The sequence below is a fragment of the Dermacentor albipictus genome, chromosome 10 (assembly GCF_038994185.2).
Source record: "Dermacentor albipictus isolate Rhodes 1998 colony chromosome 10, USDA_Dalb.pri_finalv2, whole genome shotgun sequence".
Classification (NCBI taxonomy): Eukaryota; Metazoa; Arthropoda; class Arachnida; order Ixodida; family Ixodidae; genus Dermacentor; species Dermacentor albipictus.
Window position 1 is genome coordinate 19,480,042 of NC_091830.1, and position 12,961 is coordinate 19,493,002.

At 44.9% G+C, this 12,961-nt stretch overlaps 2 protein-coding genes across 3 annotated transcripts in view; both read left to right on the forward strand.

The window, feature by feature from the left end:
• The window catches only part of LOC135911484 (glutamate [NMDA] receptor subunit 1-like), a 139,800-nt gene extending 130,960 nt beyond the window's left edge, over positions 1-8,840 (forward strand). For both annotated transcript variants that reach the window (XM_070526914.1, XM_070526915.1), the window contains exons 18-19: positions 3,470-3,615; positions 6,200-8,840. In XM_070526914.1, coding sequence (XP_070383015.1) covers positions 3,470-3,615; positions 6,200-6,577 — 524 coding nt within the window. In that variant the 3' untranslated portion in view covers positions 6,578-8,840. The remainder of the gene's footprint in view (positions 1-3,469; positions 3,616-6,199) is intronic.
• Positions 1-12,961, forward strand: part of BORCS5 (BLOC-1 related complex subunit 5) — a 343,941-nt gene that overhangs the window by 278,429 nt on the left and 52,551 nt on the right. The gene's annotated exons all lie outside the window — the stretch shown is intronic.

Here is a 12,961-nt window from a genome sequence, read left to right on the forward strand (position 1 = left end):
GTGTAAAAGATGACGGTATGCACTCTTGATGAGCGCTAATCACTCGTGAAAAGGTCGCTTGAGGTCTTTCGGCTGGTAGGGAGGTCAAATGATGGTGGGGGATTCTTGACAGATGGCGAATGTGCGCTCTGAGAGAGTCGACAACTACGTGTGTCTGGATCATATGGTCCCCAGCGATGGCAATTGTTGCTGCTGTTGACGTGCACCGAGGCAGCCCTAAACACGTGCGTAGGGCTTGACCTTGTATGCTCTCCAAGGCGCGAAAGTTCGTCTGGCATGCATTTGACAACACCGGTAGACTGTAACGCAGGAGTCCGAGAAACAGTACCCTGTAGAGCTGCATCATAGAACGGACTGGTGTACCCCAGTTTTTGCCGCAGAGAAACTTAAAGACCTGAGTAATGGCAACCAATTTCTTCTTTAGATAGACGCAGTGAGGGCTCCACGAGAGGTTGCGGTCAATGATTACACCCAGAAAGCGGTGTGTCTTAGAATAGGATACCGCTTGACCATTAATTGAAACAGGATATGATGACATTTGTTTGCGCGTAAAGCCAACCAATGCGCACTTTTCAGTAGACAAGCTGAGGCCTTGTTCTCGTAGATAAGATGCCGTCATGGTTGCCGCCCGCTGGAGCCTGGCTCGTACCTGAGGTCGTGTCACCGCAGAAGCCCAGATGCAAATGTCGTCGGCGTATATTGAGACGTGAACTGACCGCGGTAGGTACTCCGCTAGTCCTACCAAGACGAGGTTGAACAGAATGGGGCTCAACACTCCACCCTGCGGCACACCATGCCTGATGTAATGTTCCGAAGTTGGGCCGTCTTCAGTCTGTAAGAAAAAGCACCTCTCAGTTAAATAGTCCCGAATCCATTGATACATCCGGCCACCAACTCCAACAGCCTCAAGCGAGTTCAGTATGGCCTCATGGGCGACGTTGTCGTATGCTCCTTTAATATCTAGAAAAAGTGCCACTGATAGGCGCTTGAGGCTTTTTTGATTTTGGACCCAGGTTACGAGGTCAATGACGTTGTCGATGGACGAGCGACCTCGACGAAAGCCCGTCATGGCGTCCGGATAGATGTTGAATCGCTCTAGGTACCATTCCAAGCGAGCAAGAATCATTCTTTCCATCAGTTTACCGACGCAGCTCGAAAGCGCAATCGGACGGTATGATGAGAGCTCAAGGGGAGACTTTCCAGGTTTCAGTATGGGGATCAAGCGGCTCGATTTCCATTGTCTAGGAACGGCGCCATTCTGCCAAGACTCATTGTAGTAGCTGAGCAGCTCATCACGTGCGTCATGTCCAAGGTGGCATAGGGCAGCATACGTGATGCCATCAGGTCCTGGTGACGATGAACGTCTGCAGGTCGCCAACGCAGCATCGAGCTCTTCGAGTGAAAAGAGCACGTTCATTTCTGGTACACGTGCCTCAGGGATGTCATTCAATGCTGCGTCAGTAATAGTGGCCGCGGACCCAGCAACCCGTGCACAGAACTCTTCAGCCACTTGAAGTTCCGAGCGGAGTTGGTATAGGGCCAGAGCAGCAAAGGGCTTCCTTTGATGCGGAGATGAGCGAAGTCCCCTAACAGTTCTCCATATGTGCGAGAGCGATTTTCTGGGATCAAGCGACTGACAGAAAGTTTTCCATCGCTTGTCATCCAGTTTATCTATACGACGCTGTACTTTCTTCTGTATGCGTCGTGAAGCCCTCAGATCCAAGACGGACTTCGTGCGCCGATACCTCCTCTCCGCCCGTCGGCGTTCCGCACGAAGCCTCTCCAGTTCCATATCTGAGTCTGTTCGCCTTGCTGACCTTGTGAGCGAGCAGATGGATGTTTTCAATGTCTCTGCGATTGCTTCTTCGATGGTGTGTGAAAAGCCTTCTCGACATGCGTCATCCATATCCTTCTTAAACTTTGTCCAATCAACTGTACGCAAGACAGTAGAGGAGCGTTGCTCAACTCCTCTAATCTTTATGTAGGTTGGAATATGGTCACTTCCATGTGTTTAAATGTCCGTGAACCAGTCGACGCTCGAGGCAAAGCGCCGTGACACCAAAGTTAAGTCCAAGCAGCTACTATAAGTGGTGCCTCGCAAAAACGTAGGGCTGCCGTCATTCACACAGCACAAATCATGGTCGGCAGCAAAGGAGGCGAGACTCCTGCCTCTGGAATCAATTTTAGTGCTTCCCCATAGCTGGTGATGCGCGTTGAAGTCACCTGTGATAACCCAGGGGCCATTGTTCATCAGTAATATTTTCTTGAGTCGTTCGCCGTCAAAGTGACCCGCTGGGGATATATAGGCTCCAATTAGTGTGAATGACACATCTTTCTTTTGGATAGTCAGGCAGACATATTGGTTGTCGTCGTGAGGCTCTACCGCGTTAGCGACATATGTAAAGTCCGTGCGGATGTAGATGATTACTTTCGTGCTCGCGCCGCATGTGGACGAGACGAAAGATTCGTAACCGGACAGTCTGTGGTGTTGACGTATTTGGCCCGCAAATGACCAGTATGGGAAAGCGATGTGTAAAAATGAATTGGCGAAAGTCTGCTATGCGGGTCCTTAGACCCCTAGCATTCCACTGAAAGATCGACGCACCTTTAACTTCAGTGTGGAAGGGGACTATTGTTCGAGCCATGATGCTTAAACGATGCTAGCAAGCACTGGATTTAGTGCATCCAGTATTTGCAGCGCACTTCGAGCTGCTGGGGTTGGCAGCTTGTTCAGTATGATGCGCATTGTATTAATTAGCGATTGCAGCATATCAGCCACCTGCTTGTCTTGGTCGCACAAATCACGGACAGTAGCCTTCGGGGGTTGTCCAGCAAAATTTTGCTGTGATTCTGTCGGTGGATGTTGTCGTTTCGGTAGAGCCGGCCAAGATTCTGCAGGTGTGGTCTCCCCTTTGGCTAAAATGCTTTTTGTGACATATGTCCTCCGGCTGTCATCCAATGTTTTGCAGTACAAATGCTTGTGCACACTTTATTCTTGCTGATTTCACAATTCTAAAGATTCTCGTTATTCTTCCCCTTGCACTGTTTCTGCGTTGATACTAGGTAGTGCAGACGTTGGCACGTACGTTTCTCTTCCCGATCTGACAATTCTAAATGGCATAATAATATTCCTGGCAAAATGCTTCTGTGACAAGTCCTACATTTTTGTTCTCGATAAATGGGTACTGGTAAGCGCAGTTGGTAAACACCGACGCAGTTGGTAAACACGCAACTGGTAAACACCGACGCACAGGACTGTGCATCAGTGTTTCCTCTTCTCCCGTCTTGAAACTGCGCTTACCAGTATTCGTTTACGACTAGCACGAACCTACTAGCCCAGCAACGTATTTTGTTTGCCTACTTTTTTGTTCTTATCGATGCGAATTATGTGTGTTTTTCTTTTAGCGCACGCTTCTTGTTTTTCGTGTTGGCGCGCACACTGAAAGTGAGGCTCGGCGTTTTATCGCAGGCGTGTTCATCCTGGTGGGCGCCGGTATCGTGGGTGGTATAGGGCTCATTGTGATAGAGATCGTGTACAAGAAGCACCAGACACGCAAGCAACGGAGGCTCGAGCTCGCCAGGCACGCCGCCGACAAATGGCGCGGAGCTGTTGAGGTGAGTTCACTACGCAGGTACACACAACACTGGTCTTGCATGGGGTGTCTTTTTTAACGCGACGACGTTAAGGAGGCCGTGTCGCAGAAAATCCGGCGTCGGCGTCCCGCGTTGGCGTTGGACGTCACCTCGGCAAAAAGAGTTTCGAACCACATTCCGCACTACGCTTACCCAACCACATCTCTGCCACCAAAGTTGCTCATACCTTGTCTTTCATTCTTTACAAATTTATTCCTCGGGTTTTTGAGAACGGCAGCCCGCAAACTAATGTAGTGCAAAAAAAAAAGAAAACACCGACAGCGCATGTCCTTTATGTTAGCTCTTTTCAGAGTGAACTATTAAACGTGCGAAACAATAACAGGAAATCGACCCGCGCAAGAGGCGGCGTTTCTACCAGAAAGCTCGCCTTCACGCGTAGAGTTCACAGCCAGCCTTTCCCGGTAAACGTTACGGTTACATAAGCTGCAGTTGCCGGGAAGCATGAAAAACAGTAAGGGGTCTTTGAACGCTATCGCGTTCCACTTTTATAGGCGAAGCTTAAGCTCCCTCCAAACTTTTTTTGAACTGGATCATTTTTTTAAATCTCCCTTGCCAAATGTCACAATTCTAATCCTAACTAAAGCACTCGATGAGGCGGACATTACTTGCACGACTGATCGAATGCGGAATTGACTAAACAATATATGTTCTTTTACTAAGGTTTTGACTAAATAGTTCGCATCAAACATTGTAATTGGCGAATTCTACAGCTACGGAGTTTTCAAGGCTAGGGAGTTTCAGCCAGGGGGTTTTGAGACGACGTCTGAAGATGGCACCGGTTTCGAGATATGCACCGTCTAACTTGTGGTAAACGTGGATTGTTGTTCAACTTACCTTTTTAAGGAAAGCGCCATTTTATGCATCGAAAGCCAAAAATAACTGGAACGGCAATGTATTTCGTCGGACACTTTAAAAAAAAAATATTTCGAAACAGGTGTAAACCTGAGAATTCCTTTTTAATGGATGCTTCTTGCGAACTCACCTGCTAAAATTCATAATATGCAACATGTGCCGTAAAACGCGTAATTAGAACGTTAATTATTGCAATTAAGGTAATTGTTCAATGAAGCATTTCGATTTCTTGTAGAAGTAATGCCCACCTGGCCGAGTAGTTCATCTCAAGGGTGGGAATTGTTCTGGCTGTCACAAGTAATTTTTTAAGATTTCGCGTAGCTGAAAAAAAAGCTGCTATAGTGCTGAACTGGTTTTCGTTACGACGATCGGCGCTATTGTTTGAGATGACATTACCGTGGTATATTGTGTAGCGAGGCGTCTTCCATTTAGGTACGTGGTAACACTAAAATGCAAAGAAAACAATTCTTATAAGCCAGGAGGTGCGTTTGGATCACGAATGAAAAAGTGTGGCAAGATGACAACGTTACCAAAAAAAAACAAAAACTAAAAATAAGCGCATGAGAAGCTGAAAACGAAGTTCTCCTCTGTGCACGGCCAGTCTTCAGAAACCTATCGTGGGGTTTTACGTGCCAAAACCAAGATCTCATTATGAGGCACACCGTAGTGGGTACTCCGGAAATTTGGGCAACCTGAGGTTCCATAACGTGCACCTAAGCAGCTATGGCCAGGATTCGATCCCGCGTCTGCGCGACAAAACAACATGCTCGGAATAACAGCAGCCATCCCATACCTAGTGACCCAAGTTGAGCCCCGTCACACTTTTAATGTGCAATAATGGCCGACGACCGTCCAAAGTGGGCAAGTTAGCAAGAAAAAAGGTTTTACTAAATATAACTCAAGTTGCAAAGGCATTATAATGTTCTTTTTTTATTCGTGTAGCAGCAATTTTGTGTTCTGTGCCAACGTATTGATTGGAGAGATAACGTAGACGCTGGAGTGTGGTCGATTTCTTCAACACTATATTTCTTTTTATTTTCCTTCTGTTTGAAACCTACAGAAAACGAGAAGGAAGCGAGCAAAATAAAAAAAAACAAAACAACAGGAACCACATTACCACCAGTGCTTTTAATTTCGGACTTAGCAAAGCTGCAGTAAACTGACCATGCTCATTACTCCAATACGTCGTGCGAATAGGAAACCCCTGATTGGCAAATTTTCTCTCATGGCCATCCTCAGTTAACAAACCAAGGCTCAATAAATTTAGCCCGTGCAAATAATCATCATTTGTACAAGAGACGATTGGTTTCCTTTCATACGTCTCAATAGGTTTCCTTTCATATTGTTACATGGTACCCCGATACTGTTAATACTGCCTTAAAACCGACACAGAGGCTTCATCAAGGTGTGCATAACTCTGCCTTGTTAGCGAAACTTCGCCTATGTGCTCATGATCGAAGCACCGAATAATGATCAAAATCATTTACGTCAGCAGCACCATGTGCAAAAGAAACGTCAACATGGTCTGACAAGTTCTTTCAATCGCAGGTTTATGCCAGAAGGCATTGTTTCCTTTCGTTTTGTCTCTTTTCATTTTGTTTTGTTTGGTTCTAATCTTTCTCTCACTCGTTCTTTTTCTTTTATTTTCCTTTCTATCCTCTGTTGTGAACAAACTTTCCTTGGTGCGTCGAAGCACTGGGAGGACTGGGACCCGGAAGCTTATTACGATCTGAGCCCCAGGCCTAACCGTCAAGGTGACAAGGAAAAGCTCGCGGAGCAGCCGCAGCTTCAGCCCCTGTCGCACATGTGGAAGAATCTGGACGTGCTCACAGCATCTCGAACGAGAACCGTGGGGACCAACACTGAGCCTTCGTTCCTGGAAATTCCAGGGAGCAAAGCTAGAAGGCGACGAAGAAAGCGACCAGCCAGAGAACGAAGCTCTAGCAGAGACCTGTGCCAAAGTTCTAGTCGAGACACTGACTCTAGCAGCAGCGATGACAATGCTGCGAACAGTCGCCCTGCAACTGTTAAGCTGAAACGTGAGGCGTCTCCTGCTTCAATGGTGCACTGAATAGTGAGAACATGTCAGTCTAGATTGACAGTTTGCATCCTTGAAACGCTGAATAGGTCTTACCGTGAGCGTAGGTCTGAGTAGCGATAATTACGCGGGAAGCGGAAGATTAAGATCGTGTCCCCACCTTTAAGTTCACTCAACGTTAACCGTGATGTAGCATATTGTGATAGCATTTTTGAGGAGGTGTTGAAACGTTTATTATAGATAAGTGAGGGCTGCACTGATGTTATAGGAAGGCCAAGGCTGAATGTGGTGACTTCTGTCAACTTTTCTAGCACTGAAGCAGCCCAAAATGCGCGAATGCCTTAGTGACGTCACACTGACGGCATTGACATCTCAGCCTGCGTGCATCTCGCCTTCTGCACTAGCAAATCACTATTTTGCACAAAGAGTACTTTCCTATTCTAGTCAAATTTATTATTTTTAAAGGCGGGCGAATATCATCTTTATCGAATACAAATTGCTGAGATCGAATATCGAATATGCAAATGCAGGCACACACAATAACTGCAGGAATATTTATTTTGGTATAGTTAGGTAGCACGCTTATACTTACTAGTGCAAAAAGAACAGCTGACTATAAGGGACAAAGGATGAGTTTTCAAAACAAAGCTCAAAATTTTCATTAATGCAACCGCACGAATAGCCTCCCAACAACTTTACAGCGTGATTGCAAACAAGTTTTCACAGAAATAATAGCTGCTGTATGACTTACTTTCGAAAAATGCTAAAAAAAAATGGTTACCGAAAAAGAAAGATAGAAATGTTGGGGAAAGAAACAACAACCTTCTGAAGGACTTGTGTGCCACAGGCACATGTAAAGGGGCCCGTTGCAAGAACGCTACAATGCGAGAGCGTTGTAGCGAAACAGATGTAGCTGCTATTGAATAGACTTCAAAAATCACTAAGTGACATACTACCAGAACCGCAGGTTGTCATGTGGACCTCAGCCGCAAAATAAAAAAAAAAAGACTTGCATTGTCCATTTTGTTTCTGCTCTGTTTCGAAAATGTTTGTTGTTGTCTCACTTCTGTCGATTTGCGATATCTTGTTTAGCAGACAGAGAAGAGCAACCACACATTGTCATTCGGTATTTGCGAAAGACTTGGTCAGTTTCGATTTTCGAAATTACCGAGTAATTTAAGAATACGAATACGAACAGCTAGTGTGTAGTATTCCATTCTGATTCGAAACTTCGAATATATGCCCATCATATTTTACTATATTTGATGGTCATTTTAAGGATACCGATGTTTGAATCCGTGGGGTCCACTTGTCTGGAGGATTAGAATACTGCTTTAAACACATTACTTTAAGGAAGTTGGGCAGCTAGGAAATCCTTCCGAGGGTGTAAGCAAGCTCCAAACACGTAGCTTTCATGTTTCCAGAGGCAACATACAAGTCCAATCTCCACGTTGTACAAGCGCTCCAAGCGCCTCCTAGAGAAGGAATGACGTCATCAGGGCCTAGCTTCCGGTCACCTGGAGTGAGGTTCACAGAAAAGCCTTAAACACCTCATTGTATAAACAGTGAGGCTATTTGAAGCTGAATAATAATGCAGAGCGAGAGTATCTATTGTGCTTCTATCGAATCCGGTCAGGCGCTGGCGGCGTCGAAAACTTACGAACAGCGAGATCTTCCGACAAACATGGCCACTGATAGGAAGAATAACATCTTTATTAGTTTCGACCCCCTTTCCAGTGTTTCCAATCAGTGTATTTAGATCTTGTAGATCGCGATAAAGATCTTATTGTGCTACTGTTTTCAGACTCTTTTCTCCGGTGAGTTTTCCCGACGAGATTGAGCTTTATTAAAAGCTGGGTCAGCACCTCAACGTTGCGGTTATAAGCATTGTGTTTTAAGCAGAAATAGAGGTTTGCTGGATAGCTTACGCCGCCTATAGTTCTGACTCCAAAAACACATCTTTAGAGAATACTTTTTTCCAGGCAGAAAGTTTAGTGCTCCCTTCCAGTAAATAGAAATTAATATCTGATACTTGTGAACGGAAGTCGTAATCTGTTTTTTTTTTATTTGTGCATTTGTTTGTCAAACAGTTTCATTACTTGTGTTCACATGGACATTTCCTTCCAAATATTGTTAGAATTGTTTGTTTGGCGTTTATGACGTGTTTCTGTTACAGGTTTGTTATGTTGTGCATTTTCAATACTTGTTTTGCTTGTTTCTGTTGTAAATGTTATGTCACTTGTTGGTCAAATTCTACGTTGAGTTTCTATCTAGTAAAAACGTTTTTTCGATGCAACATTTGTCTGATTTATTTTTTTGTCCGCTTCACCTTGGCACATCTCTGACACCTTATGAGCGTTCAAAATGCAGCAAAACAGTCCATTGGTGGCAATTTTCTTGTTCTCGTGATGTGATCATTGAATCAATTATAGGTAGACGGGGTTTCAGCGAGCCAGAGCAAAGAACATGCTATCAGAGCTAGACACCACAGTGGAGCTCGCGGAAATAATTTCAATCACCTGCGGTACTTTTAACATGTGCTCAAAGAACGCGAGTCGGACGTTTTCGCACTCCGCCCCCATTGAAATGCTGTCGCCGGATCCGGGAATTAAATCCGCGACTTCGTGTTCAACGGCAGGGTGCCTAGCCACAGAGCCACAACAGCGCGTCACTTGTTCGGTAAGACAAACTCTAGGGAGCCTCCCCCCCCCCCCCCCCCCGAATGAACACATTCAAATAAATTCGTCTTATGGCCACAACTTTTACTCCGTTTCAGACACTTGCAACGCTGTGGAGGCTAAAAAAACTTTTTGCAGTGGCAACGTTGGTACTTTTGCATAGCACGATGTTTCCTTACTGCGACTGTGCGAAGCTAAGCTGTTCTTTATATAAGATCAGTATTGAACGAAAAAATTTTATTCTTTAGAAACAAACTGTGGTATACGGCAGCTGATGTGTTGTTTTAGATTAATTTGCGTTTGGTTGTTTCTCTTTTCGAGTTTCATTTTATTTGCAGCTCACCACGGCAGCCTAACTTGCATGCTCGCGCGAGAAAACAACGATGGCTCGTAGCGAAGCGCAGACTGCACGAGCAGCGAAGCATCGGTGAAACACGCGGAGTGATACAGTTTCGTGACCGAACTTCTTGCGTAGCTTCCACAGCGTTGCAGCTAATGTCCAAAACGCAGCACGGTTCGTCAATTTCTCAAATACCTTGGTGTGCTTCCTGATCTTCCAAGCGGAAGCCAGTGGACAGCTTAACAATTCTGTCCTCTCGGAAAACTTTAGTTGTAAACTCCAGTGATAACGTACTACTAACTTCCGTCAGTTTCGCACTTTCAGAACACATTTAAGATATCGTCAGTCTGCACATACCATGCCGTATTTGCGTCGAAGTATGACGACCCTTTAAGAACAACAATGAGCTTTTTCATGATAGAACATGTGCTTACAGAAGCTCAAGAGAAGCCAGGTACAGTAGTGCCTTTTATTTTCGTAAAACCAGGACCACGCCATCATCAGTGCAATACCAATACGTGCTTGTGCTCGAAGCACCAATCCTTGTAGTTACTAAGAAAACAGTATTATACACTAAGTTGATGAGGTTGCTTGATCAGCCATTTCTAAGTACAACATCTCCCTCAGAGTTGGGCTTGAGCAATAAGTATGATTTGTGTATCAATAAAAAAACTGCGCTCTTTATTTCTGCAGTTGTTCTGTCAATGTTTATCTTGCTGCCGTATGGCATATCAACTCATTTGCAATACAATATCTTCCTAGTGAAAATGCTCCTGCTACGCGAAATCATCATGGGCCCAATGCTGGTCAATGCTGGTTCAGTTCGCCAAGCTAAATCGACCTGCAATCACACACCATCATCGCGTCGTTGCATCAAAAAGAAAATTGTGCCTCTCAGTGTGATAGACACCTACGTCCCAAGACCGGCAACCGATGTTCTTAAGAGACGGTTTTTAGTACCAGGCAATGCCTTCCGAAACTGAAAAAAAAATCGTTTAATGGAGTGACGCAGGTACATACGAACAACAGCATCTGTATGTACACAGATAAATAGGGTGGAAGGTTTGGCTTGGTGGCTCATGACTATAGATACAGCACGAGGAAGACGGTACGGTACCGTGTGCGTTGTAGTCCTACCCGTTTTGTCTTCCTCGCGCTGTACTTATTGTCACGGACAAAATCTATCGGGTTTGTTCAAACAAAAATTATTGTTTACAAAAATTCATAAAGGAAACTGAGCGAATAGCTTTACCTCGATTCTTCATCTGGGATATCATTTCATTAAAAATGTACTCACGGGCATCTTTTTATCGACGCTGATGACGCAATGTTTCACACAAAGTAGTATTTGTGTTCTTAAAAGCTGGTGGCAACAGTATGTGGCGCTGGATCCATTTGGTGTCGAGATAGAACTGCATCTTTTTTTAATATTGCTCATAGTTCACTTTCAAAAAGAGAGAAGTCAATCTCAATGGGGATGGACATGGGCCCCACTTAACACTACACTGGCGCATGCATTTGAATACCGAAACGTCGATCCTTCTTTTCAAGATATGTCAGTTAAAACAGCTTGACTCATACATGGCACTTGCAACAATGTTCTAGCGCTTCGACGCCCGATAAGGCGGTGAATGCCAGTCCTAACAGGCGATCCCCGTACGCCCTCCTCACCAATGTAGATGAGACAGCGGTTTGGCACATCTCGAGCGGCAGCACGCCTCATACGACAGAGGGTGTGACGGGTCGACCGCGATTCACTGCTCAATCATTGATTCTCTATCTCCTAACGTGTGTACACCGGTAAGCTTCCACTTCTTGGCGTAGAGCTTAGAGACTGCGTAGACCATAGGCCTACAGGCACGTAGAGACGCCCGCCACTTCGTTTTTTTTCTTTTTCTAGAAAGCCGCTCTTGGTTACTTTGTCGACTTACTTTGTTACCTTCCCCACGGTTGCCTGTCACCCCCTCTGCTCGTGTTCTCTGCCTTGCCATAGAGTTTACTTTCATCCTTGGCTGCGGAATGCATACTGCATCTCGATTCGATTTTGTGTTTTTTTTTCTTTATCACGGAAACGCTAGTCTGAAGAAAGAGCGTTTTTCTAGAAGAGTTGTGTATTCTTACTTGCGGTTTGACTTGTCCTGGAAATTTTAAAATAGGCACATGACGATGACCTCTCGTGCCTTCTTTAGTGTTTGCCGAAGAGAGTATTGCGTAGCAAGCACTTTGGTTAGAGTGTCGTAAATGCTTATGACGTCTTGTACGACGAATCATCACGTGTCACGTGCCAGACCGTTTGCGACTTCTTCACACAACAGTCAAGATTAGCACTGAGCAAGAAACCTATGAACCAAACGAAAAACACGGATGCTAATGTTCTGACTAATCAGTACGTTATTTATTCCAGCTCTTCTCAGGCGTTGGTTTCCCTTAAACTGTGCAGAAATACAAACATGTACTGAAATAATGTCATCGTTCTCAAGAGCCCTTCAAAAATATTTAAGAATTCTCATAAGTCATCACACAATAACCGCGTTATCGCGAAAGTACTAACATGCTAGTATCTGTAACGCCGAACATATAACAGCAGGAGAACGAGACTGTTCACAGTGTAAACGCCAGCTTCGCATTTAACTCTTTAGATGTCACAATGCAGGCATGAGAAGACTTGCTGATACCAATTGCTAAGCTGATAATGCAAACACTGGTCCACGTGCATCTAAAGGAAAACCGAAAACCCAGATTTTCATACCCAGACGTCGAAATATAATTTCGGCGAGCACGGTAAAGGCACGCTTTTCGTTTCGTCGAAGCGCGGCGAGAAAACAAGTGTGGTTGAACGTCAGGCGCTTGTTTGAGTGTCCCACATATGGCAACTTGTATCGAAGACAAGGAAGACTTCTGGTCAAGCCATATGACGGTGAGTATGCACAACGGTGAGTCACCGAAGTCGTAGCACGCTATGTATGGCACCACTACACGCGCTGAAGCCATTTACAGGGTTCTTCAAGTGGCAGGCGTCCCACAAACCGGTTCGCGATAGTTTGAATACCAATTCAACCATTGTGATAGAGAATTCGTGTAAGCTTATTTTGAGGCTGTTAAGCGTCCTTACCTGAGAAATAAAATAGGGTTCTTTGAACTTGAGAACTTTCTTAGCACGCATCAGGCGAGCCAAGTTACAAATATTACTTCTACAGCAATCGTTTTTTCAATCTTAATTGGTTGATCCGTTTCACATAGGCGCCAATTTACTATTAGTGCACACAAGTACAGTGCCGTAATACACACTGCTTATTCCCCGCTCTTAACATGAAGAAATCTCCGACTTTGTCGCGGCTGATGGACTTATGATTTCCACTTATGTCGCCAATAACAGTGCTTGGTTCAATTATACGATCA